This window comes from Hermetia illucens, chromosome 6, assembly GCF_905115235.1.
Source record: "Hermetia illucens chromosome 6, iHerIll2.2.curated.20191125, whole genome shotgun sequence".
Taxonomy (NCBI): Eukaryota; Metazoa; Arthropoda; class Insecta; order Diptera; family Stratiomyidae; genus Hermetia; species Hermetia illucens.
The window spans coordinates 65,994,018-66,020,305 of NC_051854.1; the positions used below are offsets into that span (position 1 = coordinate 65,994,018).

At 42.2% G+C, this 26,288-nt stretch overlaps 1 protein-coding gene across 1 annotated transcript; it reads left to right on the forward strand.

Annotated features, from left to right (window-relative positions):
* The first annotated feature begins 3,366 nt into the window (after nt 1-3,366).
* On the forward strand, nt 3,367-23,648 carry LOC119660373 (L-galactose dehydrogenase-like). Its single transcript, XM_038068890.1, has 5 exons — nt 3,367-3,693; nt 19,087-19,366; nt 22,741-22,905; nt 22,964-23,337; nt 23,433-23,648. Exons 1-5 carry the CDS (start codon nt 3,554-3,556, stop codon nt 23,524-23,526), a joined length of 1,053 nt encoding a protein of 350 aa, XP_037924818.1. The 5' UTR covers nt 3,367-3,553; the 3' UTR covers nt 23,527-23,648.
* Nucleotides 23,649-26,288: the final 2,640 nt, after the last annotated feature.

Sequence of the window (26,288 nt, forward strand, 5' to 3'; positions counted from 1 at the left end):
CAGCTGCCAGTACCTCCAAGGAACCTGAGACACACGCGAGGATCGCCTGGGTGCCTTCCGGGAGCCGACGCAGCCAAAGGGACTTCATCAACTCGTCGTCGATCTTACTCCCACCCAATTGCTTCATTTCGCGCAGCAACCGGCTGGGAGTCCGATCTCCCAATGTTAGGCCTGCCAGCAAGTGATCCAGTTTTGCTGACTCACTTACTGACAGGCGCCTGATTAATTCAGTCTTGAGCAGTGAATATGAAGCCGATTTCACTACATCAGACACGAGAACGATGGACTCCTCGTCAAGGCCGACCACCGCGTGATTAAAACGGGTCGCGTCCGTTGTGATCCCGGACATCTGGAACTGTGCTTCCAAATGCACGAACCACAGTTCGGGGTTCCGCCGCCAAAACGGAGGGACGCGCATGGCGAGAGCGGTCGCTTGCGGGTCCGATGGGCCTGCCGCGTCTTTGTTGTCAATCGACATCTTGACTATTAAAAAGAAAACTTGTTTTCGACACGAGTGTTAAAGCGAAGACGCGGTGAAACTGATCTAGTCGACACGGCAGGCCGAACCCACAAATGCAGTCACGAGCGAAAAAATTTATGGACTCAATCAACTTTTCATTATTTTATTTAAAGTTTTCTTACTTAAATTCTATTATGATTTATTAAATTAAGCAACATTATATTACAAATTATTCCTTTTCAATGACTGCCAACCAACTGTCTTTTTTCTTTTCTTTTCCTTTTGACGCTTCTCGTCACCTACTCTGTTCCCCACTCTTGCACCGAGGTCCGAACTGAGTGGAGCGCCGGTGACGTCATCTGTCCGCTGGTATTCGCGACATTCGAAAAAAATTTCGAATGCCGCGAATCCTGCCCCGCCACAGCCGCTTGGCTTTCGGTCAGAATGGCTATGTTACGCTTGGGGTTCGAATCTCGCTGCAGCCATCGACAGACTTCCAATATCGCCAGTATTTTCGCTTAGAATACACTGCTATGTATTCAAGAAAACCCCCGCGCCGACTCCACAGGCCATCTTTGATCCGTCGGTAAAGAATACTGAGTCATAAGCTTGCAATGCGCCGCCGGTCTTCCACTTTGCCCTGGTTGGAAAGTCCACAGAAAAGTTTCTCGTCAAATTCAGCTTGCGTGTAGTATAGTCCTTAGTGAATGGCCAGATTTCCCGAGATACTTTCACTAGGATGTTGCTTTGGCCGTAGGATTTCACTGCCCAGCATACGGACTCACGTAGTCTGACGGCATTGCACGCTGCAACGTATTTAATGTGGAGGTCTAAGGGGAGGATATCCAGGAGTACATTGAGAGCGTCTGCCGGGCAGGACTGCAGAGCCCCAGTAGCACCTGCACACGCGGTTCTTTGAATCCTGTTAAGCTTCATCCTATTGTTTTTGCCTCAGAGCCTGCCACCATACAATAGGATCGGACGCACTACAGGGATGTAAATCTGGAGAACCATCCCCGGCCAAAGACCCAATTTTTTGCAAAGGTTCTCTTGCAGGCATAGAAGGCTATACAGGCCTTCTTAACCCTCAGTTGTATGTTCAATCTCCAATTTAGCTTTGGATCCAGAATTACACCAGGATACTTTACATTAGAGGAAAGAACCAATCTTTGTTCATTCAGCCGTGCTAGGTGGAATTCAGGTATCCTTGTTTTGGTGGTGAATGGCATCAGTTCCGTTTTGGTTGAGTTTATGTTAAGTCCGCATCTTTTGGCCCACAGGCACACCTTTCACAACGCTCCTTCCATGATGTCGCTCATAATGAACGGAAACATCCCTGATACTAATATCACAAAGTCGTCGGCATACACCACCACCTTCAACCCGCTGCTGTCCAATGTTCGTAAAATTTCGTCCATTACTATTAACAAGACCACCAGAGAGATGGGGCCACCCTGTCGCATGCCTCTGTTCACAGCTCTGGTCAAGTGGTTGCCTCCCAGATCCGACTGGATTATCCTGGTACTTAGCATGGATATAATCCAATGCGTGAGATACTCCTCCAATCCAATACTGGTCAAGACTTCCTTGATAGCGTTGGTAGTAACGTTGTTAAAAGCTCGGGTAGCTAGGGTATATTGCTTGTACTGCAGCGACCGCTCATTCGTACCAATTACCTCGTGGAGAGCTGGTTTTGTGGATTTTCCTTTGAGGTAGGCATAAGTTCTCTCCCTAATCGGCTTAAGCACGAAAGTCCTTCGCGGACTCATGACCGCACCTGCCCGCTTTTGGTATGAAAATCACTCGTGCGCATCTCCAGAACTGTTGTACGTATCCTAAAGAGATGCAGCTCCGGTAAATCTCAACAAGCCACGGCACAACCCTTTCCTGGTGCTTCTGTAGCATGACTAGGATTATGCCATCTGGGCCTGGAGATTTATATGCGAAGAAGCTGTTTATAGCCTGGCTGATGTTATCCTCGGTAATTACCGATTTGACAGTGTCACACAGCTGGGGTGGCCGCAAACCCTCCATGCAAAGTTCCGACTCACAGTGCTGGCCGACTGGCGGGAAAGTGCGTTTGAACCAGCAGCTCCAAGGTTTCACTAGAAGATTCCGTCTAGGAGCCTTCCAACTTTTTAAGAAATCGTTCGTACTCGCACTGATTTCCCTTCTTTGAGGATCAAGAGAGAGTGTTGTAAATGTATAGTATCTACCTGTGGGGTAGGCCTTCAGACGTGATTTCCATATCTGCTCGTTGTTGTTTCCAGACGCAGAGAGGTTGCATCCTTGTTTGCTCAATTCTAGAGGAGCCTCCAGTACAGGATTTTTAATCTTGTTAGTTGACTTGATGGGTAGGAGTGGCATCCATCCTCTCCACGGGATTAATGAAGCAATTTGACGATGAAACTTTCAGGACGTGTTTAAACAAGCGGCTTCTAATACGAAACTACCATTAACTGAAGCGGAACGCAATGAACCAGAACAGGGTTAAGACGCAACATGGTAAATTCACGAGCACAATCCAAAACGAAGCGTTCGATCTCGTGGTCACACAGTTAATCGATGTTGCGCCAAGACATCTACCCCTAGAACCTAGAAGCCCATTCAATTTCCATTTGCTAGAGAAATGCTAACTGGCATTTCTACTTTTTAAAAATTTCTACTTCAATTTCCAATTAGCTACAAGATCAACTGTAAAACCTAAAATCTTTATTTTGTGAATAATTTAAATTTGTAGACAATTAAAAATAAATAATGAATACAATATCTTGTTCATTGGTATGAACTAACAAGTCACCCTGTCGATTGAGTGACTCTCTTTCTCTGGTCTTCTAAAAATTAATCAATGAAATGTTGATAAACAAGATTGTCAAGTGTGTGAAGCTTCAGCTTTATTTCCATCTTTCATGTGAAATAAACGTGCGCCAAGTACTTCAGTCTAGTTTCGCCGGTTGTTCAATCCGCGCCCGTTCGCGAAGCGGTGGTTGACTAGATTTGCTTCGATACTAAGTAAATATAGAAATCTAGATTTTTTGTGGTTGCGGCATTCAGTTATCAGCTCCTCATTAGATAAGTGAAATTGTTAAAAAAATGCCGCTACCAAAAACATTTGTCAAAGATTTCCACGATGAGGAAAGCTGCGCGCGCATGGAATATCGCCCATTTGGAAAAACTGGTCTAGAAGTATCTGTGATATCGCTAGGTGGCGGTACTTTCAGTCATCTCTATGGGTTTGTATCTTAAGTAACTTACTAAGTTTCTGAAGTTTATACTTAAGTACTTTAGTCAATTAGGGGCATATTAATTATCGCTAGCCTAATAGGCGGTTAGGAATTTACTGCTCTGATAAATTCCACAATAATGTCGTGGAAAAGTACGGGGGAAAACCCCCTTTCATAGAAAAAACTCATTCATTGTATCTGATTCTGGCAACGGCTTGCTTGCACTATACACCTCAGATTATAATTAGCAAGCTTTAGTATACGAAAAAAATAACTCCATTTATTATATTTATTCATCGTATGTAATTTTCCATAAGCATATAAAATTTTTGAAAAGGCCTATCTGTATTAGCATCTAGGATGAACCGGAATGGAAATCTACAGGGTTTTTAGAATTATTCGGAAAATAATCTCATCTTTAATAACTCAAGCTTTGCCACTTCGATGAGCTTAATCTACTAAGTTGATATTGGTAGCTGGCGCTAATGCACCGCATTTTCGCAACCGATTGTGTACCCGTGGGGATATTCTGGCAGAGTTAATTCTCGAGTTTTTTGAAAATTTATGTAATACAGCGCCGGAAAAAAGTATTCGCTCTTCATCCCAAAATTACAAAGAATGTGCAGCATTGTAAGGGTATTAGAATTCCTAAATACCGTTTTACTCAAAAACAATTCGCTATGTAAGTATATGCATACCAAAAATAATTTAATTTAGAGAATAGAACAGTAACACAACAGGAAAACAAGGTAAATGTTTCATTTATTGCAAAAATTAACGGAAAAAAGTATTCGCTCTCACCCAAACATAGGCAATAAATAATCCTTTTCGATCTGTACAGCAAAGAAAAGATACATTTTTCGGGGAATCCCACATAACGAGCTTTAATAAATATGAGGCTACATTTTATATCGTCTGCTGTCAATTAAAAATTTGAAGAAAATGGGCCGTAAAGCGAAAGAAACCAGTGCGGAAGAGCAATAAATAGTAATATATCTTCGTGGAAGTTTAAAACCATAGTTAATAGAAGTACACTGTACCTTTACTTCTATTAACTATGGTGTGTTTTTAATAGGTTTTAAGATGCCCAAAGCTTGGAAAGTGGTTCCTGAAGTGGTCGTCCGTACAGTTTATCTCCTCATGAAAAACAAAAATTGATAAAGTATGTCAAAATAGAGCCAATGATAAAATCAACAAACTTAAAAGGGTGTGTGAAAACAGACTTTGTTAAAAAACTATGCCCTAGAACAATCCGGAATATGCTGCGTGGAGCTGATTACACAGGGTAGGCCACTTAATGGGGACCCATCTGGCAACCATGTAACTTTTGGCAGGAATGTCAGACTGACTAATGAATGACATACCGCGTTTGAAGCACTTTGCAGCGTTTATACGCAAAATTTATTAACCACTGTAGTCTCAGCAATACCAGTCACACATCCAGACAAGGTACAAGACGTTCCGATGAAAATATTAAAGCCGTACGTGCCAGTATCGAGGAGACTCGGAGAACATCAAGTTATCACCGTTTCCAAGAGCTAGGCATTGCAAGAACCACACTCAGGCGCATAATTCGTATCGACTTAAAACTGTTTCCGTACCAAATTCAATTGACACAAAAATTAAACCCATGCCAAATGGACCGTCGAAATTGTTCGCAATGAACCAGACTTTTGGCGAAAAATCATTTTGTCAGACGAGGTCCATTTTCAGTTAAATGGAGGCGTAAATAAGCAAAACTGTCGCTTCTAAGCTACCGAAAATCCTCAATTAATTGGAGAACAGCAGCAGCATTTGAAAGATATCATTTTCAAAAAATAGTTTGAACAAATCTTCTTGAACTAAAATAAATGGCCTACCCTGTACTTCACGCGTTTGCAGGAAAAAGGTATGCATTAACAAAGTGAGTCAAAGGAAAAGACTTCAGTTTGCAAAGCAGTACCAAGTGAAAATTACACAGTTTTGTACCCCTGTTTTATTCTCAGAGGAGAGCAAATACAACATTTTTCAATGCGATGGACGTATACGTGTTTGGAGAAAGCCTCGTATCGAATTAGAGTTTAAAAATATTATAAGCAAAATAAATCATGGTGGAGTATTAGTGTCGGGGTGTATGGCATCGTTTGGTTTGCTTTTATTGGCCAAAATATGGAGAATACTGTTGATCGTAATATTCTCAAGGAAAATTTAAAAGTAAGTGCTGAAAAACTAGGGAATGATTATTATTTCCAACATGACAACGATCCCAAGCATATAACTTGGGACGTCCGAATCTGGGTTTTGTATAATATTTCTCATCCCCTAATTACTCCACTACAGTCCCCCAACGTCAATCCTACAGAACATTTATGGAGTGATTTACAGAAAAACGTTTTCGACAACACGAAATATCCAATAAGATACAGCTAAAAATTGCACTTACAGAAGAATGGGAGAAAAATTCTCCAGAATATACTAACCAAGTCGGGAAACCGGGAGCTGGGAGCTTCAGGTATGCAAGGTTTAGCGTATTTCTTAAAGATTTGAGCGTACTTTGCCCCATTAGTACGTAGCACGTAATATATGCATATATTATGTGAGAGTATCAACGCTCGGGTGATGTTGATATTCATAGTCTTGAATTTGCAAAGAAGAGACAACTTTCACCTATTATAACTTTGTTAGTAATAATGTGATTTCTACTAAACTTGGCATCATATAGTGGCGGCCTCTTGATTTTTTCCAGATTTTTCAATTTTGCTAGTTTCTGAGAATGGGGTCGTTAAAGAAATGATCACTTTCGACCCCCTGCACTCTCCACCTTTCCAACAAATGTCAAAACTACGACCGGCTTCGAAAAGTACTAACCGAGACCTTTTATGTGATACTCAACATGACTATATTCGGTGGAAAAAAATTACAACCCCCCCCCCCCCCTCCCCCTTTTCCATGTATGGGGATCCCCCTTAAATTCGACATAAAAAGAGTATGCGTGGGCGTTCACAGTTCCTACCTTTCCACCAAAGCCGAATAAGCACCCAGGACATCCATCATCATACCGCCCGATTTGCCTCAGCGACGCGGTAGGAAAGATGCTCGAAAGGGCCATCTACAATAGACTACTCCCTATCATTGAATATGAGGATGGACTATCGGAGCGAAAATTTGAATTTCGACAAGCCCAGTCAACGATCGACGCTGTAGACGTTGTTTTGAAACTGGCTGGAGACGCGATGTCGTCTAATAAATGCTGTGCCGTGGTGACGTTGGACGTGACAAATGCGTTCAATTCCGCTAGTTAGGAGTGGATAAAAGCTCACTGACGAAAGTTACCTTTCGGAGAGGATTTTGGTACGATACGGATGAGGGACCCAAGAAGTAGACCATCAGCGCAGGAGTACCACAGGGCTCAGTCTTGGGTCCTCTCCTGTGCATGTATAATGGGGTCCTTGTCCTTCCCGTGCGAAAGGAGGCTACGATAATCGGTTTCGTAGATGATCTAGTTGTGATCGTCGTCGCGAAATAACCTGAAGATGTTGAAGTGTACGCTAACGAAACCATTAGCGCCATAAAAACGTAGCTGGAGGTGGTTCAGCTGGTCCTTGCGGAATAAAAGACAGAGGCGGTCTTGATTATCAACCGTAGGAAGAGGAATACGGTTAATTTTCGTGTTGGTGGTCACATCAACACTTCGAAACTGGTTATCAAATACCTGCTTGTGAGAAAGCGGCAAATACCAGTGTATCATTAGCACAGATGATGCCTAACATTGGAGGCCCAAGATACAGTCGCAGATTACTTGTGGTCAGAATGCTTTGCTTCACACTATTATACGCGGCACCAGTTTGCGAGCAAGCACTAGCGTGTGAGAGTAATCGCAGGAGGGTAAATATGACTTACCACTTAGTGACGCGCGCCTTCAGAACAATATCAGGCGACGTAACGTGTGTTATTACGGGAATGATCCCGATAGACATTCTGGCAAGTGAGGCACGCTGCCTGTATGAGAAAAGCACCAGTCGGGAAACCGGAAGCTTGACGCTTCAGGTATAAAAGGTTTTGTGTTTCCCTATGTGAGGAACATAACGTAGTTCTGCGTTATGAAATTGCTTCACGCATTAACGCAACCTGGATGAAGTGGCGTTCCACAACTGGTGTCCTTTGTGATCGACGTATCAACGAACGTCTCAAATCTAAAATTTACCGCAATGTCGTCCGTCCAGTCGCTCTCTATGGTTCTGAGTGTTGGCCGACCATAAAAGACAATGAACGGCGTCTTGCGGTAATGGAGACGAAGATGCTACGTTGGACTAGTGGCGTCACACGTTTAGATTACATCCGAAATGAGGATATCCGCGATCGTTATGGGGTTGCACCGATAGTGGAAAAGTTGCGAGAGAGGCGTCTTCGATGGTATGGTCATGCAATTCGTGCAAACGGGAATTCACTTGCAAAGATTGGTCTGAACATCGAAGTCGATGGTAAACGACCAAAAGGCAGACCTAAGCAACGGTGGCTTGATACGCTGGATGGGGATTTGAAAGCCTCGAGATTGCACCCAGATTAGGCATTCGATAGAGCCAAATGGCGAAGTCGATCACGACGAGCCGACCCCGCTTGTGAACGGAATAAAGGCTGAAGAAAACGAAGAAAGAAGAAGATTACTGCCATTGAAAGAACTGAGCGATTTAAATATCTCGAGTCAATGCTACCAGCCAATGTAGAGCTGCGTAATGAAATGTTTCAAGCATTAACGCCACCTGGATGAAGTGACATTCCGCAACTGCTGTTCTTTGTGATCGATGTATCAGCGCACGTCTCAAATCTAAAATTTACTGCAATGTCGTCCGTCTGTCGCTCTCTATAGTTTGAGTGTTGACTATAAAGGACAATGAACGGCGTCCTGTGGTAATGGGGACGAAGATGTTGCATTGCACTGGTGGCGTGACACGTTTTGATTACGTCTGAAATGAGAATATCCGCGATCGATATGGATTTGCACCGATCGTGGAAAAACTGCAAGAGAGGCGTTTTCGATGGTGTGGTCACGTAATTCACGCTAACGAGAATTCAACAACCAGTATTGGTCAGAACATCGAAGTCAATGGTAAGCAACCAAAAGGCCGACCAAAACAATGGTCGCATGATACACTGGATGGGAATTTGAAGGTCTCGCGATTACATCCTGATCAGGCATTTGATAAAATTAAATGACGAAACCGATCACGACGAGCCGACCTCGCTTGTGAACTGAACGCTGAAGAAAAAGAAGAAGATGTGGGGAGCGGTGAGCCTGACAAATCCGTGTCACATAGTTAAAAATTCTATTGGCATCTATTTTTTAGAAAGTAATTTAAATAAATCATTTGATGGAAAGCCCTGTATTGAAATAGTCAACTTCATACGCTTCACACTCACAATTTAACCAACATCAAATATAAAAAAGGGCTAGGGAGAATTAGATTCTTCTTGAATGGAATTTGAATATTTCACTGGAATTTCAATTATTCTCGTTAATTATGACGTCAGCATCTTATTTGTATGGCTTAGGATGCTGTTAATTAGCACGAAATTGATAAGTTTGAACTGCTATAACTTTCTCACTAATAGTTGGATTTTCATGAAACCTGGCATGTGTATGCACGAGGCTGTCCTCTATGTTGGTGCAATTTAGTACACTTAGGATGAACTTAAGGGGAGTTTTTTAGTCTATTTCTAAAAGTTTATAATATACTATTAGTAAATTTTTTGAGCAGATTCCGGAATGGGACATCTCTCAAAGATTAGATTTCACATAAGTGTTTTACATAAAGCCTTAAAAAGGGCTGCAGATATATAGATTCTTCATAAATGTGACTTCAATATTCCACGCGAATGTCAATTATTCCGGGTAATTATGACGTCAGCATCTGATTTGCATGGCTTTGGAAGCAGTAAACTCGCGCGAAATTGCTAAGTTTGAACTGCTATAACTTTGGCGTTAGTTGCGTGATTTCCATGAAATTTAGGACATATATACGAAATATTGTCCCATGCTGGTCCAAAATTCGGAAGTCCTAGGATAAATTTAAGGGCAGTTTTCCAGTAAATTTCTAGAAAGTAGTAATATACTATTAGTAAGTTTATTTGAGCAGATATCGGAATGGGACATACTTTGAGGCCTAGACTTCATCTAGGCGCATCACCCTGATTTTTTTCGGATTTTTAGGTTGGGTAGTTTCCGAAAATGAGTCCTGTCTCACTTCAAATGCGTACATTTTGACTCCTTGCTCACGCAGTTTGCAATTTATGCCTAAACTAATGTCAGTTTCGGAAAGTACAAATCGAGACCTTTCATTTGATACCCTACACAACTATATCCGGTGAAAAAATTTTTTGAATCCCCCCTTTGCATGTATGGGGAGCCCCCCTTCAAACTCCACCTAAATTTATGCCACTCGCTGTATGCGTGGGATTTCATAGTTCCCATCTGTCCACCAAATTTCGTTTGGATCGGTTTAGCCGTTTTGGAGAAAAATGCGTGTGACAGACAGACAGACAGACATTGAATCGATTTTAATAAGGTTTTGTTTTACACAAAACCTTAAAAATGAATTCACCTGAAAAGGATGCAGAATACCGAAAGGCGGCAAGGCAGGAGTCGCTGGAAAAGTGGCACCAACGGTGGGATGATTCGCAGAGGGGTCGTTGGACCTGCACTTTGATTCGCCGTATCGCGGAGTGGCGAGGCACGGCGAGAATAACTACCATCTGACGCAATCATGATCATGATGGTTACAGGAAGTACCTGGACCAATTCAAGCTGGATGATTCTCCCTTTTGTCCTGAATGTGGTTGTACACCTGAGGATCCGGAGTATGTTATGTTCCACTGTCCTCCGTTTTACTGAGCGACGAGAAGCCGGGGAGAGGAAATACTGAAGTCGGAGGGAAACTGGTGTACGGTGAACTCCGCAATAAAAACTATACAGGAGGAACTTGCAAAAGCGGAGCGCGCAAGGAGGACACGAAAAACGGAAGGTCTGGTCGTTTAAAGCGCAGTCCACTCCGCGAAGTAATGATTTGTGGCAGTTCCGCGGGGAAGGAAGAGGAAGAAAGTGGGGGTGGTTTTAGTGGGCGAGAATCCCACACACTGCTGCAACCTGGCACGGCAGTGTCTTTGTAAGATCTCCACCTCCATCTATACAAAAGAAAAACAGACAGACAGTGTACCGATTTTAATAATGTTTTGCGTAAAACAAGGTTTGTGTAAATAAGGTTTTGTGTAAAACAAAAAACTTTAGAAACTAGTACACTCGATGCCCAATTGTTTACAACACTTAATCAAAGCTAAGGGTCGTCACACAAAGTACTAAATTTACAATTATAGTTGTAAATCTTTTTAATAGCCAAACCTTTTTGTCGTCAATGTATGCAATAAATGAAACATTTACTTTGTTTTCACGTTGTTTTACTGTTCTATTCTGTAACTTATATTATTTGTGGTATGCATATACAGGGTGCGGCAGCATAACTTCCTTTTTTAAAATGCGCGCCACTCAGTTAGTTGATGTCATAGCGGAGCGCTAGTGGTCTCGTTCAAGAGGGGATACTGTAAAGTTTTATCCCGACACGCTTCAGTCGCCATAATGCGTTGGAATAGTGAGGAGCGTGCCTTTGCCGTTGAGGTTTACTTTTCAAGCGGATGTTCGGTTATTGCAACACAGCGTGCATTTCGGAATCGCCTTTAATTTAGCCCCGTTGGTTCCCGTCCCAGACCGCAAATCAATTGTTACATGGGTCACTACATTCAGACAAACTGCAAGTGCGACAAAAGGAAGAACTGGAGTCCCTCGGCCCGTTAGATCACAAGAGAACATTGAAGCAGTGAGAGCGTCAATGTTGTGATCGGCACGGCGTTCTGCGCGCAAACACGCATCTGCCCTGGGACTATCCGATCGTTCTGTGAGAAGAATTCTTCGTGATGATCTTCATTTTCATCCCTATAAGATGGCGATAGTGCAGGAACTTTCAGAACGTGACTTCATCTCGGATGAACGCGTGTGAGCTTCTTCTTGATGTCGTTCCCGAGGGTGCTATTGTTTTTTTAGCGATGAAGCCCATTTTCATTTGTGTGGGTCGGTTAACAAACAAAACATGCGCTACTGGGCTGACACCAACCCTCGAGAATTGCATCAAAAGCCTTTGCATTCACCCAAAGTCACAGTGTGGTGTGCAATTTCCTCAGCTGGAATTATTGGTCCCTGGTTTTTTGAGGAAAATGAGGTTACAGTGACAGTGAATTCGGACCGGTATGTAAAATTGCTACAGAATTTTTTCCCACAGCTAGTAAATTTGGATTTGGGGGACACTTGGTTCCAACAAGACGGCGCAACAGCACACACTTCAAGAGCATCGATGGCTGTTTTAAGGAAACACTTTCCAGAGCGCCTTATCTCAATTAGAGGCGATTTGGAATGGCCGGCATGCTCTCCCGATCTGTCCCCTTGTGATTTTTTTCTATGGGGTTTTTTGAAATCCCGTGTTTATGTGAACCGTCCAAGAACCCTACAAGATTTGAAGACCAACATCCAAGAAGAAATTGCCAACATAACACCTGCTATGCTAAAAAGAGTCATGACAAACGCCAGAAATCGGTTTACGCAATGTATGGAGAATGGGGGACGTCACCTAACAGATTTGATCTTCAAAACAATGTAAATAAAAACTTTAGACATGTACCTACATTATAAAAAATAAATAAATATTTTCCGATGCATACAATAGTTTTTATTGAGTTTTGAAAAAAGGAAGTTGTGCTGCCGCACCCTGTACATAGCGAATTGTTTTTGAGTAAAAAGGTAATTAGGAATCCTAATACCCCTGCAATGCTATACCTTTTTTCTAACTTTGGGATGAAGGGCGAATACTTTTTTCTGGCACTGTATGTACATGGGTTTAGGTCTTATTATTCAATAGCAAGTCAAGTTTGTGGTTAAGAATCTTTCCAAGAAATTGATAGTTCGAAAAATTGTGTTAAACTTGATTGACTGCTTCCAGCTTTCATGATTTATGTAATTCCTGATAACATTCAACACTTTTATCTATTAAAAAATATTAAATGTGATGATAATGAAACTGAAGCACATTCTCATTGAACATGAAGGGGGAAAAGTAACTATAACAGTGCTGACTGCCCTGAACAAAAATCATCTGCTTTCTTTTAGTATCTCTGTTACTTAATTTTTTTGCTAAAATGTAGTGACGTCCGTGCTTTCTACTATATTTAATGATATCTCGTAATAAATGGAAATAGAAAGACAGGACTGATCATCTCACAAATAACCTCTTCATTTATTTTACAGAAGCCTAAAGAACATGGTTCCGAGGAAATTTCATTCCTAACATTTCCTGATCGCTGTCAGTTTTTTCTATGCGGCAAAAAGTTATTCAGCTATTCCTCTTCAAGAAAGTATTGCTCAACGTTCCATTATCGGCCTCACGACATTAGCATGCCAAACAATGCAAGTAATTGTACGTATTATAATATTAACATTGTATGGTGCTCTAGCCAGCAGTAAATTTATACAGAAAAAGCACATCTGATCCATCATCATTTTGTTAATAATAGTAGGATTTACACCATTATTGTGGCCTATGCACTGGCCTGTCAGTTACTAAAAAATATGGTAATGTACTATTATTAACTTTATTTGAACAGGTATCGGTATGGCGGGTATTTCGAAGCCTAGGCAGCCTCCTGTTTCTTTTCAGATTTTTTGTTCGGTTAGTTTCTGAGAGTGGCCCCCTTAAAGGAATAATCACTTTCAACCCCCCGCACTCCCCACCTTTCCAACAAATGTCCAAACTTCGAAAAGTACTAACCGAGACCTTTAATTTGATACCCCACATGACTATATTTGATGAAAAAAAAATGTACACCCCCTTTTGGATGTATGGGGATCCCCCCCCCCTTAAATTCGTTGTAAAAAGGATGAAACTCACTGTATGTGTGTGCGTTCACAGTTTATATAAAACCTTAACAATTACGCTTTGGTATTGGATTGCGTTGCGAGAGACCAATTTTACGTTTCCATTACTTTCGTTAACAGTAACAAAACGGTTAGGAGACTTATCCGCTAACAGCCGACCCTAATTCCGCCAAAGGCGACCTCAAAGCAAGGTTTGGCAAAGAAGAAGGGTCACTTCAGTCTGAATGGTTGTCTAATACCCAGGCGTTTCAGAAAGTACGAAGACCTTCTTAATAGTACTTTTACGAGAGAGTGATAGTGATAGTGACTCCTTTGCGTATACAAGCTAGAGAAAGAGGCTTTCCATAAGCAATTAAATGTAGATCAGGAAAGAGTTCCTAAAGGTGGCATTGTGATCGTGATGGGTGATTTGAATGTAACCGTCTCGTCATTGCCATAAGGTTGCCAGGTTGACCTCATGCGATGAGCAGCAGATTTAAATGCTGTTTTCTGGATGTGCATAACAAAAGGGGGGCTGACATCAGCGATTCAGAAGTTCAGCGTGGAGTGCGCCGTAATAAAAAGGTATTTATTATTATGCTGGTCAGGGAAGCGAATGAAATGATTAGCCACCGAAACATCCAGGTAGGGGCTGCTCCTCTTCACTTAAGAAGTACCTGCGTGAAATGCTTTGCTGCGCATTTCTTTACTGAGGACTCTTGTTCACACTTCAAATTTGTAGTAAAGGGCGCACTGAGTAGCTCTTCAAATCTGCTCGTAAGGACTAATTTTTAAAGTCATCATGACGAGGCATTTCAGCAGTTTTGATTGGACCATAATTTCCACAATTTTTTTTTAAACATTTGTGGTAATCTTCTTTCTGGTTTGGATGACCATTTCGCTTTTCTATTTATCTATCTACCTAGTGACTCACCGTAGCAGCGCAGCGGGGGTTAGTGCCGTAGCATTATCCGCGTATCCGGCCAGGTGCAATAGAGACCGAGAATCGATCTCTAATTTGATGAGTTTCTGGAGCAGCATCCCTGCTATGTCTAACATACTAAGACAACAGGGTTCTATTGCCTGTGACTGACTTGTCAAAGGCTAAGGTAGTTCCAAAAAATTGCGGTTTCGTCTAGGGCAGAGGCAACTTATCAGACGTCGCCTTTGCCCTGTGAGCAGCGTGACCGAAATAGTTACTGGGTGTTGTTTGTACCTTATATATAATTCTAAACACGCCATGGGTATGAATCATATTCATGTTAGAAACTACCTATCAAACGCTGCAGCGTCTGATGACTTGCCTCTGCCTTGGACGAAATCGCAAGTCGTCTATTTTTTTGAATTTTGCGGTTATCAAGTGGATGGCGAACTCAGGACTCCCTCATATTATTAAAAAATTTAAGACAGTTCCTCTGTAAACTAGTAATCCTGAGTACATAGCCGCCTTCTTCTTGTGACGAACGTTCCTTTTAGACGCTGGGGCATGGTAAACTGTTGCGATAAAGCGCTCCCGGGATTTGTGGCTTACTTATTCGCCGGATGTCAGGGCATTGAGACGAGTTGTTCGTCACTCTGAAAGGAATGCACGCTCCCCCCACCAGTGCATTGCTGCTACTGAGAATTTTTTAGTAGAGATCCCCTCGTCAACAAGGCAATATTAAGGAATATTTCGCGCACTTGATTTTTATATTCCCGCCATTGGAAAGCTGCTTCGCTGTCTCCCCAGGAGTGTTGACAATTGCCAGTTTTTGTTTTCTCGAGTTGACAGATGTAATTTATTTAAATGCGGTATTTTCCGCGTTACGTATACATATTTTCCCATCTTTTCCACAGTTATGTTTTACATTTTCAGTTCTTGTGTAGTGTAGTCATGATATTTCCATTTCAAATCTCTGTACTCTGGTTGAAATAATATCCATAGTTTCCATACAAAAAGCAACCCGAATTGCTGTAGAGAACAGACTGGATGATAATTTGGCAAGGTATTCGCACAAGCACAAATTGCCATAACTGTTCGACCACCTTTTCGGTAAATTTCACAAACTGCGCGCTTATGTGTTGAGGCGATCTATGGATCGGTCAAAATTTCTACTTTTTCATTCGAGCTAAAGTACTACTCGGAATGTATGTTACGAGAAAAGATTACCTCGGTTATTCTTTTATAATAGTCAAGATAATTCGTCTTTCCTAAGAAAGTGAAGACTAAGGGGTAGAGTCACAGAGTAATATTTTGAAAAAGGAAAGGAAAAAGGATTCTGAACAATAGGTCTTGGAAAAGCATCCATATCATCATCAACGGCACAACAACCGGTATCCGGTCTAGGCCTGCCTTAATAAGGAACTCCAGACATCCCGGTTTTGCGCCGAGGTCCACCAATTCGATATCCCTAAAAGCTGTCTGGCGTCCTGACCTACGCCATCGCTCCATCTTAGGCAGAGTCTGCTTCGTCTTCTTTTTCTACCATAGATATTGCCCTTATAGACTTTCCGGGTGGGATCATGTTCATCCATACGGATTAAGTGACCCGCCCACCGTAACCTATTGAGCCGGATTTTATCCACAACCGGACGGTATCGCTCATAGATTTCTTCATTGTGTAGGCTACGGAATCGTCCATCCTCATGTAGGGGGCTAAAAATTCTTCGGAGGATTCTTCTCTCGAACGCGGCCAAGAGTTCGCAATTTTTCTTGCTAAGAACCCAAGTTTCCGAGGAATACATGAGGACTGGCAAGATCATTGTCTTGTACAGTAAGAGCTTTGACCCTATGGTGAGACGTTTCGAGCGGAACAGTCTTTGTAAGCTGAAATAGGCTCTGTTGGCTGACAACAACCGTACGCGGATTTCATCATCGTAGCTGTTATCGGTTGTGATTTTCGATCCTAGATAGGAGAAATTGTCAACGGTCTCAAAGTTGTATTCTCCTATCCTTATTCTTCTTCGTGTTTGATCAGTGCGGTTTGATGTTGTTGGTTGATTCGTCTTCGGTGCTGACGTTGCCACCATATATTTTGTCTTGCCCTCATTGATGTGCAGCCCAAGATCTCGCGCCGCCTGCTCGATCTGGATGAAGGCAGTTTGTACGTCTCGGATGGTTCTTCCCATGATGTAGATATCGTCAGCATAGGCCAGTAGTTGGGTGGACTTGAAGAGGATCGTACCTCTTGCATTTACCTCAGCATCACGGATCACTTTCTCGAGAGCCAGGTTAAAGAGGACGCATGATAGCGCATCCCCTTGTCGTAGATCGTTGTTGATGTCGAATGGTCTTGAGAGTGATCCTGCTGCTTTTATCTGGCCTCGCACATTGGTCAAGGTCAGCCTAGTCAGTCTTATTAATTTCGTGGGGATACCGAATTCTCTCATGGCCGTCTACAGTTTTACCCTGGCTATGCTATCATAGGCGGCTTTAAAGTCGATGAACAGATGGTGCAACTGTTGTCCATATTCCAACAGTTTTTCCATTGCTTGCCGCAGAGAGAGAAACTGATCTGTTGCTAATTTGCCTGGAGTGAAGCCTCTTTGGTATGGGCCAATGATGTTCTGAGCGTATGGGGCTATCCGACCTAGCAAGATAGTGGGGAATATCTTATAGATGGTACTCAGCAACGTGATACCTCTATAATTGCTGCACTGTGTTATATCTCCCCTTTTATGTATGAGACAGATAATGCCTCGTTGCTAGTCGTCAGGCATTGATTCGCTGTCCCATACCTTGAGCACAAGTTGATGAACCACTTGGTGTAACTGGTCGCCTCCATATTTAATCAATTCGGCTGTAATTCCATCGGCTCCTGGCGACTTATGATTTTTTAGCTGATGAATTGCACGGACTGTTTCTCCTAAACTTGGTGGTGGCAGTATTTGTCCGTCGTCTTCAGTTGGCGGGACCTCCAACTCGCCGATGTTCTGGTTGTTCAGTAGCTCATCAAAGTACTCAACCCATCGCTCTAATATGCCCATTCTGTCGGAAATCAGATTTCCCTCTTTGTCTCGGCAGGATGAGCATCGAGGTGTATAAAGCTTCATCCTGCTGACTTGTTGGTAAAACTTGCGCGCCTGGTGCGGTTGCTCCCTGTACTTTTCTAGTTCACAGACTTGTTGGTTCTCCCAGGCTTCCTTTTTCCGTCTGTGAAGTCGCGAAGTGCGCGTGCCCGCGTTCTTTGAAAATGCAACATTACTCGGTATGTGGCATACTTCCATTCCGTTGCTAGCTTACATTCATCGTCAAACCAGCCGTTCCGACTCCTTTTGCGGCTGGGGCCAATTATGCTTGTGGCTGTATCCATGATAACGTTCTTCAGTTGATTGTGAAGATCAGTTGTTGATGCTTCATCTTCAGGTCCTCTGTTGGCTGCGGTTATTGCGGCATCTATTTTCCTCTTGTAGGTGTCGCGGAGGGCTGTGTTGTGGATGGCTTCAGTGTTAACTCCCACCTGATTGTGAGAGGAGATTCTGGGTGGTGTTGTTATTCGAGCTCGGAGCACCATCCTATATGTTCTGACATTCATCAAGGCTGAGAGGTGGCGGCGTTCGATCAACACGTGGTCAATTTGGTTGAAAGTGGCCCCGTCTGGAGAGGCCCACGTATGTTTCCGCGCAAACCGGGTACTTCCAACAACCATTTCGTGTGACCCTGCTAATTGAATAATCCGCAGTCCATTATCATTTAGACTCAACGGGGAACTATGTTACTCACTTCAAAAAAGAATTCAAATTTTAAGCTTCTACCGAGAAAAGAGCTTTCATTTCTTATTTTCTTTTAGTTCTTGTTGTAATGCTGATCTCCAAATATTGAACAATTATTTTATGTGGTATTATTATTCTATTACCTATTTGTTAATTATTATGTGTCCTGCGTAATTCTGTTTATAAAAAGAAGAACTTCAATGTTAATGGGACTTGTTGCACAAAGGAAATTTAAAAAACAAACATTTTTCCGACCTCAATCGATCACTCTTCCTTTGCTGTGATAGCGAGCATCTGAATTTGTCTAGCATAAGAGATTGGCGGGTAACTCAAACAGCTGAAATCGAAATGAAGTATCAAGAAAGGATGCAACGATAATTTAGCGAGATGTTCTGCTCGATACAATCATTTGTTTTTATTTCCATTTTACATCTGTACTTCACGATGTACATACTTATTTTTAACATGACATCGAAAACAGGCTTATCTAAAAAGCATTTCCCACAATGCCTACAAATCCTTTACTGGACTCATTTTTTATGTGAAATAATAAAAAAAATTGTTTTTTCTTTTTCGTTGGTGTAGAGATTTATTGTTTCCCTTCATCAGTGCTAATAAGTCTCTAGATGGTTCCCGAAATATCGGTATTTGCAAGAATAAATATCTACACCAACGAAAAAGAAACAACAAGTTTTTTATTATTTCAGATAATTAATCGTTGGAACCACCGCATAATTACACTCAGATCATTTTTTATATTTCCCCCTTTTACAAATTTCCAGGGACATTGACGAAAAGGAAGCTATCGCTACAATTAGACAAGCTCTCAAATCTGGGATCAATTACTTGGATACCGCCCCCTTTTATGGTCAAGGAAAGTCGGAGGAAATCTATGGAAAAGCATTGAAGGGCATTCCTCGTGAAGCTTATTATATTGCAACAAAGATCGGAAGATACGAACTCGAACCAAAAAATATGTTCGATTTCTCTGCCAAAAAGACAAGGGAAAGTGTTGAGAAAAGTTTGAAACTCCTAGGATTGGACTATGTCGACGTTATTCAGGTAAAAATAATAATATAACAAAGAAACAAAATGGTACTGGTAAATAACCATTCTACTTATCAAGAGGTTAGGCTTAAGCTTAAGGACCTGGGAGAGCCGCAGCTTCGAGCGTTCAGGCCTCTTCTGTATACCAAAGGTTGGCAGTTGATCTTTTGACTGGTTTATCCTTCCCCTCTGGCTTTTGTGGTTGCGATAGACCCCTACTTTGATGAAAGCTACGCATTACGACTGTCTAGTTCTAATTTCGATTGTGAATTTCTAGTTATCTTTGCTTCCTTGTCATGGGGAAGAAGCTGATGGATACTAAATAACGTTGCAATTAATGTAGTAGCTGGCTGATGTAGAACGGTTCCTTCCACAGTGTCTTCTCTAATTGATTTTTTGAACTTTGATGGAAAAAGAATGGTATCTCGTGCTTAGGATCTTCAGTATCTTGTTCTTTAGATCGCAATGGAGAGTAAAACGTTTTGATCCTTCCTTTTTTTGCATTTTAGGTAAGTCGTAATGGTTTCCGAGATTCTATACCTAATCTTACCAAGAGCTGAGTTGGAATTCCCTAACTAATCTCCAAAGTTTCTGTACGAGCATGTCTAGAATCTCAACCACGCACCGCTTTTGGAAATTCGTCCTAGCCATCGTCCTGAAATTTTTGCCTGTAGTAAGATATGGTGTCGCTGATGCCACTGGTTCCGTCTCATTGATTCTCGATCACTAGCTTTCTCAATGACCTCAAATCGTATACAACCCTTGATGATTGCTCGGATTGTGTTGTTGTCAGTGATGAAGTAGTACTGGTACAAAATCATGTGTACAAATTATATTTTAGGAAACACTCGATCCATCTTCGATGCAATAAAGAGCGACATGATTTTTCTACGACTATGCGTTTGCAAATTTAGAAATATAAGCCGCAAGGCAAATTTAAAAATATAAGCCCCATTAATACTCACGCACCTATAGAGAAGGTTGCAGAGAAACATAACTTCTACGAGGCAGTAGAACGAAGCCTGTCCCAGGTATGATAACGGGGTGGATTATCCTCATCCATACGGATTAAGTGACCCTCCCACCGTAACCTATTGAGCCGGATTTTATCCACAACCTGACGGTCATGATATCGCTCATAGATTTCGTCGTTATGAAGGCTACGGAATCGTCCATATTAATTCTCCGGAGGATTCTTCTCTCGAACGCGGCCAAGAGTTCGCAATTTTTCTTGCTAAGAACCCAAGTATCCGAGGAATTGACCCTATGATGAGACGTTTCGAGCGAGACAGTTTTTACAAGCTGAAATAGGCTCGGTTGACTGACAACTACCGTGCGCGGATTTCATAATCGTAGCTGTTATCGGTTGTGATTTTCGACCTTAGATAGGAGAAATTTTCAACGGTCTCAAATATTTGTAGTCTCCTATCTTTATTCTTCGCGTTTGACCAGTGCGATTTGATGTTGTTGGTAGATTGGTTTTTGGTGCTGACGTTGCCACCATATACTTTGCCTTGCCTTCATTGATGTGCAGCCCAAGATCATAGGCGGCTTTAAAGTCGATGAATAGATGGTGCACCTGATGTCCATATTCCAGCAGTTTTTCCATCGCTTGCCGCAGAGAGAAAATCTGATCTGTTGCTGATTTGCCTAGAGTGAAGCCTCTTTGGTATGGGCCAATGATGTTCTGGGCGTATGGGGCTATCCGACCTAGCAAGATAGCGGAGAATATCTTACAGACGGTACTCATCAACGTCATACCTCTATAATTATCGCATTCCGTAATATCCACCTTTTGATGTATGAAAGAAATAATGCCTCGTTGCCAGTCGTCAGACATTGATTCACTATCCCACACCCTTGAGCACAAGTTGATGAACCACTTGGTGTAATTGGTCGCCTCCATATTTAATCAATTCGGCTGTAATTCCATCGGCTCCTGGCGACTTATAATTTTTAAGCCGATGAATTGCACGGACTGTTCCTTCTATACTCGGTTGTGGCAGTGTTTGTCTGTCGTCTTCAGTTGGCGGGACGTCCAACTCGCCGATATTCTGGTTGTTGAGCAGTTCATCAAAATACTCAATCCATCGCTCCAATATGCCCATCCTGTCGGAGATCAGATTTCCCTCTTTGTCTCAGCAGGATGAGCATCAAGGTGTGTAAGCCTTCCTTTTTCCGTGAAGTCGTTTCTCCGCTCGCCGGAGTTCGTGATAAGTCTCCGCGCGTGCCCGCGTTCTTTGAGAATGCAGCATTACTCGGTATGCAGTTTATCATTTGTATTTTGATGTAAGCTATGGGGGCCAACGTATCACCTGTATACGGGCTCCTTCCCTACTTGGCTGTTGAAATTTTGAAATCATATCTGGGACAGGTTTCGAGGGTGCGTTCTGCTGCCTCGTAGAAGGTATCCTTCTCCGACTCTGCAGTCTCTACTGTAGGGGCGTGAACGTTAATGAGGTTTTTATTTTTAAATTTGCCTCAAAGCCGATAAAAGCAGGTTTCATTTTTTGTGTCACTAAGAAACCGAGTACATGGTTTACTGGATGGCCACTATAATATATGGTGTAATGACTTTTCTCCAGAAAACCAGTCCCTGTCCAACGCATCTCCTGTAACGCTGTTACATCAGCCCTATATTGCAACCTGGAGGACCAGTAGGTACAATTTGTCCCGTTTTTAGGCGCGGGAGACTCGCTTTCATCCTTCTCGGTCTGCAGCTTTTCGTTAAGAAAGAGCTGCCAGCGATCACCACGTGGAGGTGGAGATAGGGTTTGGTAGTAGAGCTGTTGGTGTTGGTTCAGCAGGCATTTCCCAGGTTTTATGCTCCACCGTGGGTACCAATCCACATTTCGCCCTGGAGCCTATACCTTCTTTTGACCACAATTATAATACAATTTGTAGCATAAAAGGCTTCATAATCAATGCTATTGTAGGCTTGAAGGTCCACAAACATCTGCTTAACTGTTAATATCTGGCCAATGACAGATTTTTCGTCCCTGAAACTGCCTTGATATTCTCCAATAGCTTGGACAACTTGCATTTCTCACTTTTGTTTGATATTCTCCGCCAGAATTTAGGAGGAAATTAACAACGAAGATATGTAGTTGATATCCTTTTGTCTAAATTATGCAGGTAATACTTTGCGCCAGTCTCCGGGGTGATTTTTCTCCCAGACATTGAAAATCTGTTCTGTCTCGACGAAGGTTGGTTTTGTCGCCCATTCTTCCTCTGGATCTTCTGAGGCGATTATCTCTGTGAACGTTCCCTATGGAACAGGATTTAGTAATTGTTGGATGCACTCTCTCTGTGGGGAGGTCTGAACTTGTATTTATCCAGAAATGTGATAAGCTTCGCTTCTTAGTACGTTTTGCTATTTTTTTTGGCAGATTCACGATATCGAGTTCGCACCTAATTTGGATATCGTACTCAACGAAACGTTGCCTGAAGTGGAAGCTATTGTAAAAGAAGGTAAAGCGAAATTCATTGGAGTCACCGGCTATCCATTGAAAACTTTGAAGGAATTCATCTTAGCTGCACCCAATCGCCTGGACGTAATTTTCTCTCTACGCACTGCTTACAATTTCCTCACTGAAATCGCTATACTTGCAGATGGTTCTCAGCTACGCAAGGCACACACTATTCGATAAATCATTCACGGAATACTTGCCATTCTTTGACGAACAAAACTTAGGTATAGTATGCGCATCTGGTCACGGTTTGGGTTTGCTTACCAATGATGGACCACAGGAATGGCATCCAGGTCTGCAGGATGTTAAAGATTTATGTAAAAAGGCGGCTTCACTTTGCAAAGATGCCAACATTGATCTAGCCAAGTTAGCTATGTACCATTTTACTTCACTGGAGGGTCCGTCGACTTTTCTTAGTGGCATGCGTACCAGAAAACAATTGGATACCAACCTTGCAGCATTTGCGGATGGGCTCAACAAGAAGGAACAGGAAATGCTCAAACAACTTAAGGAAACGTGCGTATCTCTAATGTTGAATGCGTGTCTAATTATCTCTTGTCGAACAAGTTTCAATAATCCAAGGTTCGTTTTCATTTCATTTCGTTTAACAGAGTGTTCACAACGTCATTGAACTGGGAGGGCGGCGAAGTGGAAAGATATTGGGCTGAAATGAAAAAGAAGAAACAGCAAAACTCCAAAGCTTGAAGCAGCTGCAGATATTGCGATCCAATTTTCTTTTTAGATATTACACCACACTGTCCGCCGCGAAATGCAACTTTGTAGAAACACGAAAAAAAGTTAATAAAGCAAATGTTGCAATTAGAAAACTTGTTTTGAAGATTCGTCGAATAAATATTGCTCGATATTAACCCTCAGCTTAGTGATGTGTCTATGCTTTTATCTTATTTTTGAATTGGAAAGTATTATGACATGAAAATTCCTTTGTTTCTTTATTTTTCTGTGTCGAAGCCTGGAAAAGTCCCCTGATTTCATTTTTCCTACCATATTGCATCTTGTATCATATCCATCATTCCTCTTCCAATTTAATAAACCTGTTCCTGATGATAATCATTGGCCTTTTCTTCTTGTTTCATCAGCATGGCAATATTATGGACTGTATTTCTATCTAGCGGATCGATGCCGACAATAGAAGGATATTGCGAAGTTGTGAGGCAAGGTTGCGAATCCATTGAGGCAAGCGCAGTTTGAACTTCTTGTTGTCGCACCAGGAACTTGATATGTTCGTTTTTAAGGTTTTGTGTCAACCTCCGGCAATTAAAAACAATATGCTCCATATCCTCTGGAATCATCTCGCATTTCGCACAATATGGGAAGTCATCATGCCCGAAGCAATGAAGGTATGCACGATACCCTCCGTGTCCCCTTAGGAATTAAACTAGGTCGTAGTTAACTTCACCGTGGCTGCGTGTGATCCATTTTGGGACGTCTGGAATAATCTTATGAGTCCAGTGTCCTTTAGTTGAATCATGCCATTGTTTCTGCCACTCCAAAATAGCTTCACGAGTGCTAATTAACGACGGATAGGTATAGGACCCGCCGATTGCATATGATGGGTCATAGATTTGTCGACCCTCCTTCGCCAAGATGTCGATGGAAATCATGCCTGTTATCACACATACTGCTTCGTCTGATGTTCTACGGTACGCACGACGTTTGCAATACACTCAATCGGTATGGGCCTGCGTTTTTTCTTCTATTTGTCTCTACATAGCTTTAATGCCAATACCCAGACTGGAGCTGCATAAAGCAAGTCCAATTTGTGTAAACCCGCAGTTATTTTCTCTATTTTGCAGTATTGAAGGCATTCTTCATGTCGACAATAACTATGGCGCAATATTTATTGGCCTCTACTGCTTCCTCATCAATTTTCGTCACGATATTGATGGCACTGACAATAGATCTTGTCTTTCGAAATTCGAACTGCCTATCTGAGAGGCTACCCTCCTTTTCTGTGATCGGTAAAAGCGTGTTTTAGATGGCCGGTTCGAAAAGCTTGCCAACACCTTTTATTAGACATATAGGTCCATAGGACGAAGGATCACTCAAAGGTTTATTTGGTTTCGGGATTAGGCAAAGCTTCTGTTTCCTCTACTTTTCCGGGAAAATCCCTTCTTTGAATGTAAATGTTGCAGCGAACCACCTTCAAACTGTTTTAACGGCCACTGTCAGAGCTTTATTCGGAATGCCATCTAAGCCTGGGGATTTATTTGCGACTATCTTTCTTGCGGCTCCCAGGACTTCTTTATTGGTTACCTCAAGAGTTTCATCGGAATATATCTGGACAGTGGTCAGGTTCGATTCATTTGAAACTTGTGGAAAGAGGTACTAATTATATCCCACAACAAATCAGAGTTGGTGATCGGGGGCGAGCATTTATCTTTGATTGATTTCATGACTGCCTTGTATGCACTTCCCCCCACTCCTTGCATCACTTCTTGAAGTGTTCAGTTTTACTTTTAGAGATGGCTCTTTGCAACCCTTTCTTTGCCTTCTTATATCGGTTGTGCAACCCTTCAGATTCATGCCGGTTTCTGTTACTTGACTGTGCCTCCTGGCTTTAAGGCAAACTTTGGGAAGTTTATCGATTTCGGCATTCCACCAGAAGTTGGGCATGGAAGCGCCACATGGTTTTTGTATCCTTCCAAGAACCTGCGTCACCTTTTCTTCTGCGTTTCCCATTAGCATCGCTTCCTGCAGAAGTATTTCCTCGAATATTTGCTTGTCAAGTTTCTTGCATGTCCAACTCGTCTGCAATTTTCTTGATACATTTTGCTCCTGTCCTACGTTCCTGAAAGATGATAGCCTGATTGTCGCTGTGTGTATATTCCTCGCCCATCTGCAATTGGAGATTCTTAGATTTAATTTAATTCTTAGGTTTAACACCGATTCCATATCCCGTTTCCGAAAAGTATTGACGCCGCCAGTATTTGCCTGAACGATATTCAGACGTGAAAATACTTCGAGCAATATGTATCTTCGGGCTTTTGTTCGTGCCTTCGATTACTCAGTTTCCAAAAGCCCAGATTGCCGGTTTTCCGCTTCTGTCTGATGTGAAAATACCACTGTAGAGATCTTTGTAGTATTCACAAATGATGGCAACGTCAATTTTATTTCCAAGCATGCTTTGGGATCGCAGATCCTGGACTGCATGACAATGGTTTAAATTTAGCTGTAAGAATTTCATTTCCGAAAAGCCATACCACCATATGCATTATGAAGCCTGGCCATATTGGACTCAAGGATCGAATCTAGCCGAAGTTGGGTCTTTCCTTATCCCTTCCATAGTAGTCACGGTCTTATTAGTTTATATCGTCAAGACGGCCCACCGCAGCATTAATTAGGCTTTTCAGGGCAGCTACTTATATTATATATTATATTATTAAAGCGGCTGATGCCTGCAATACTTAAACAGCTTAAAAGCTGTAGATCTATAAATGTGCATCGCA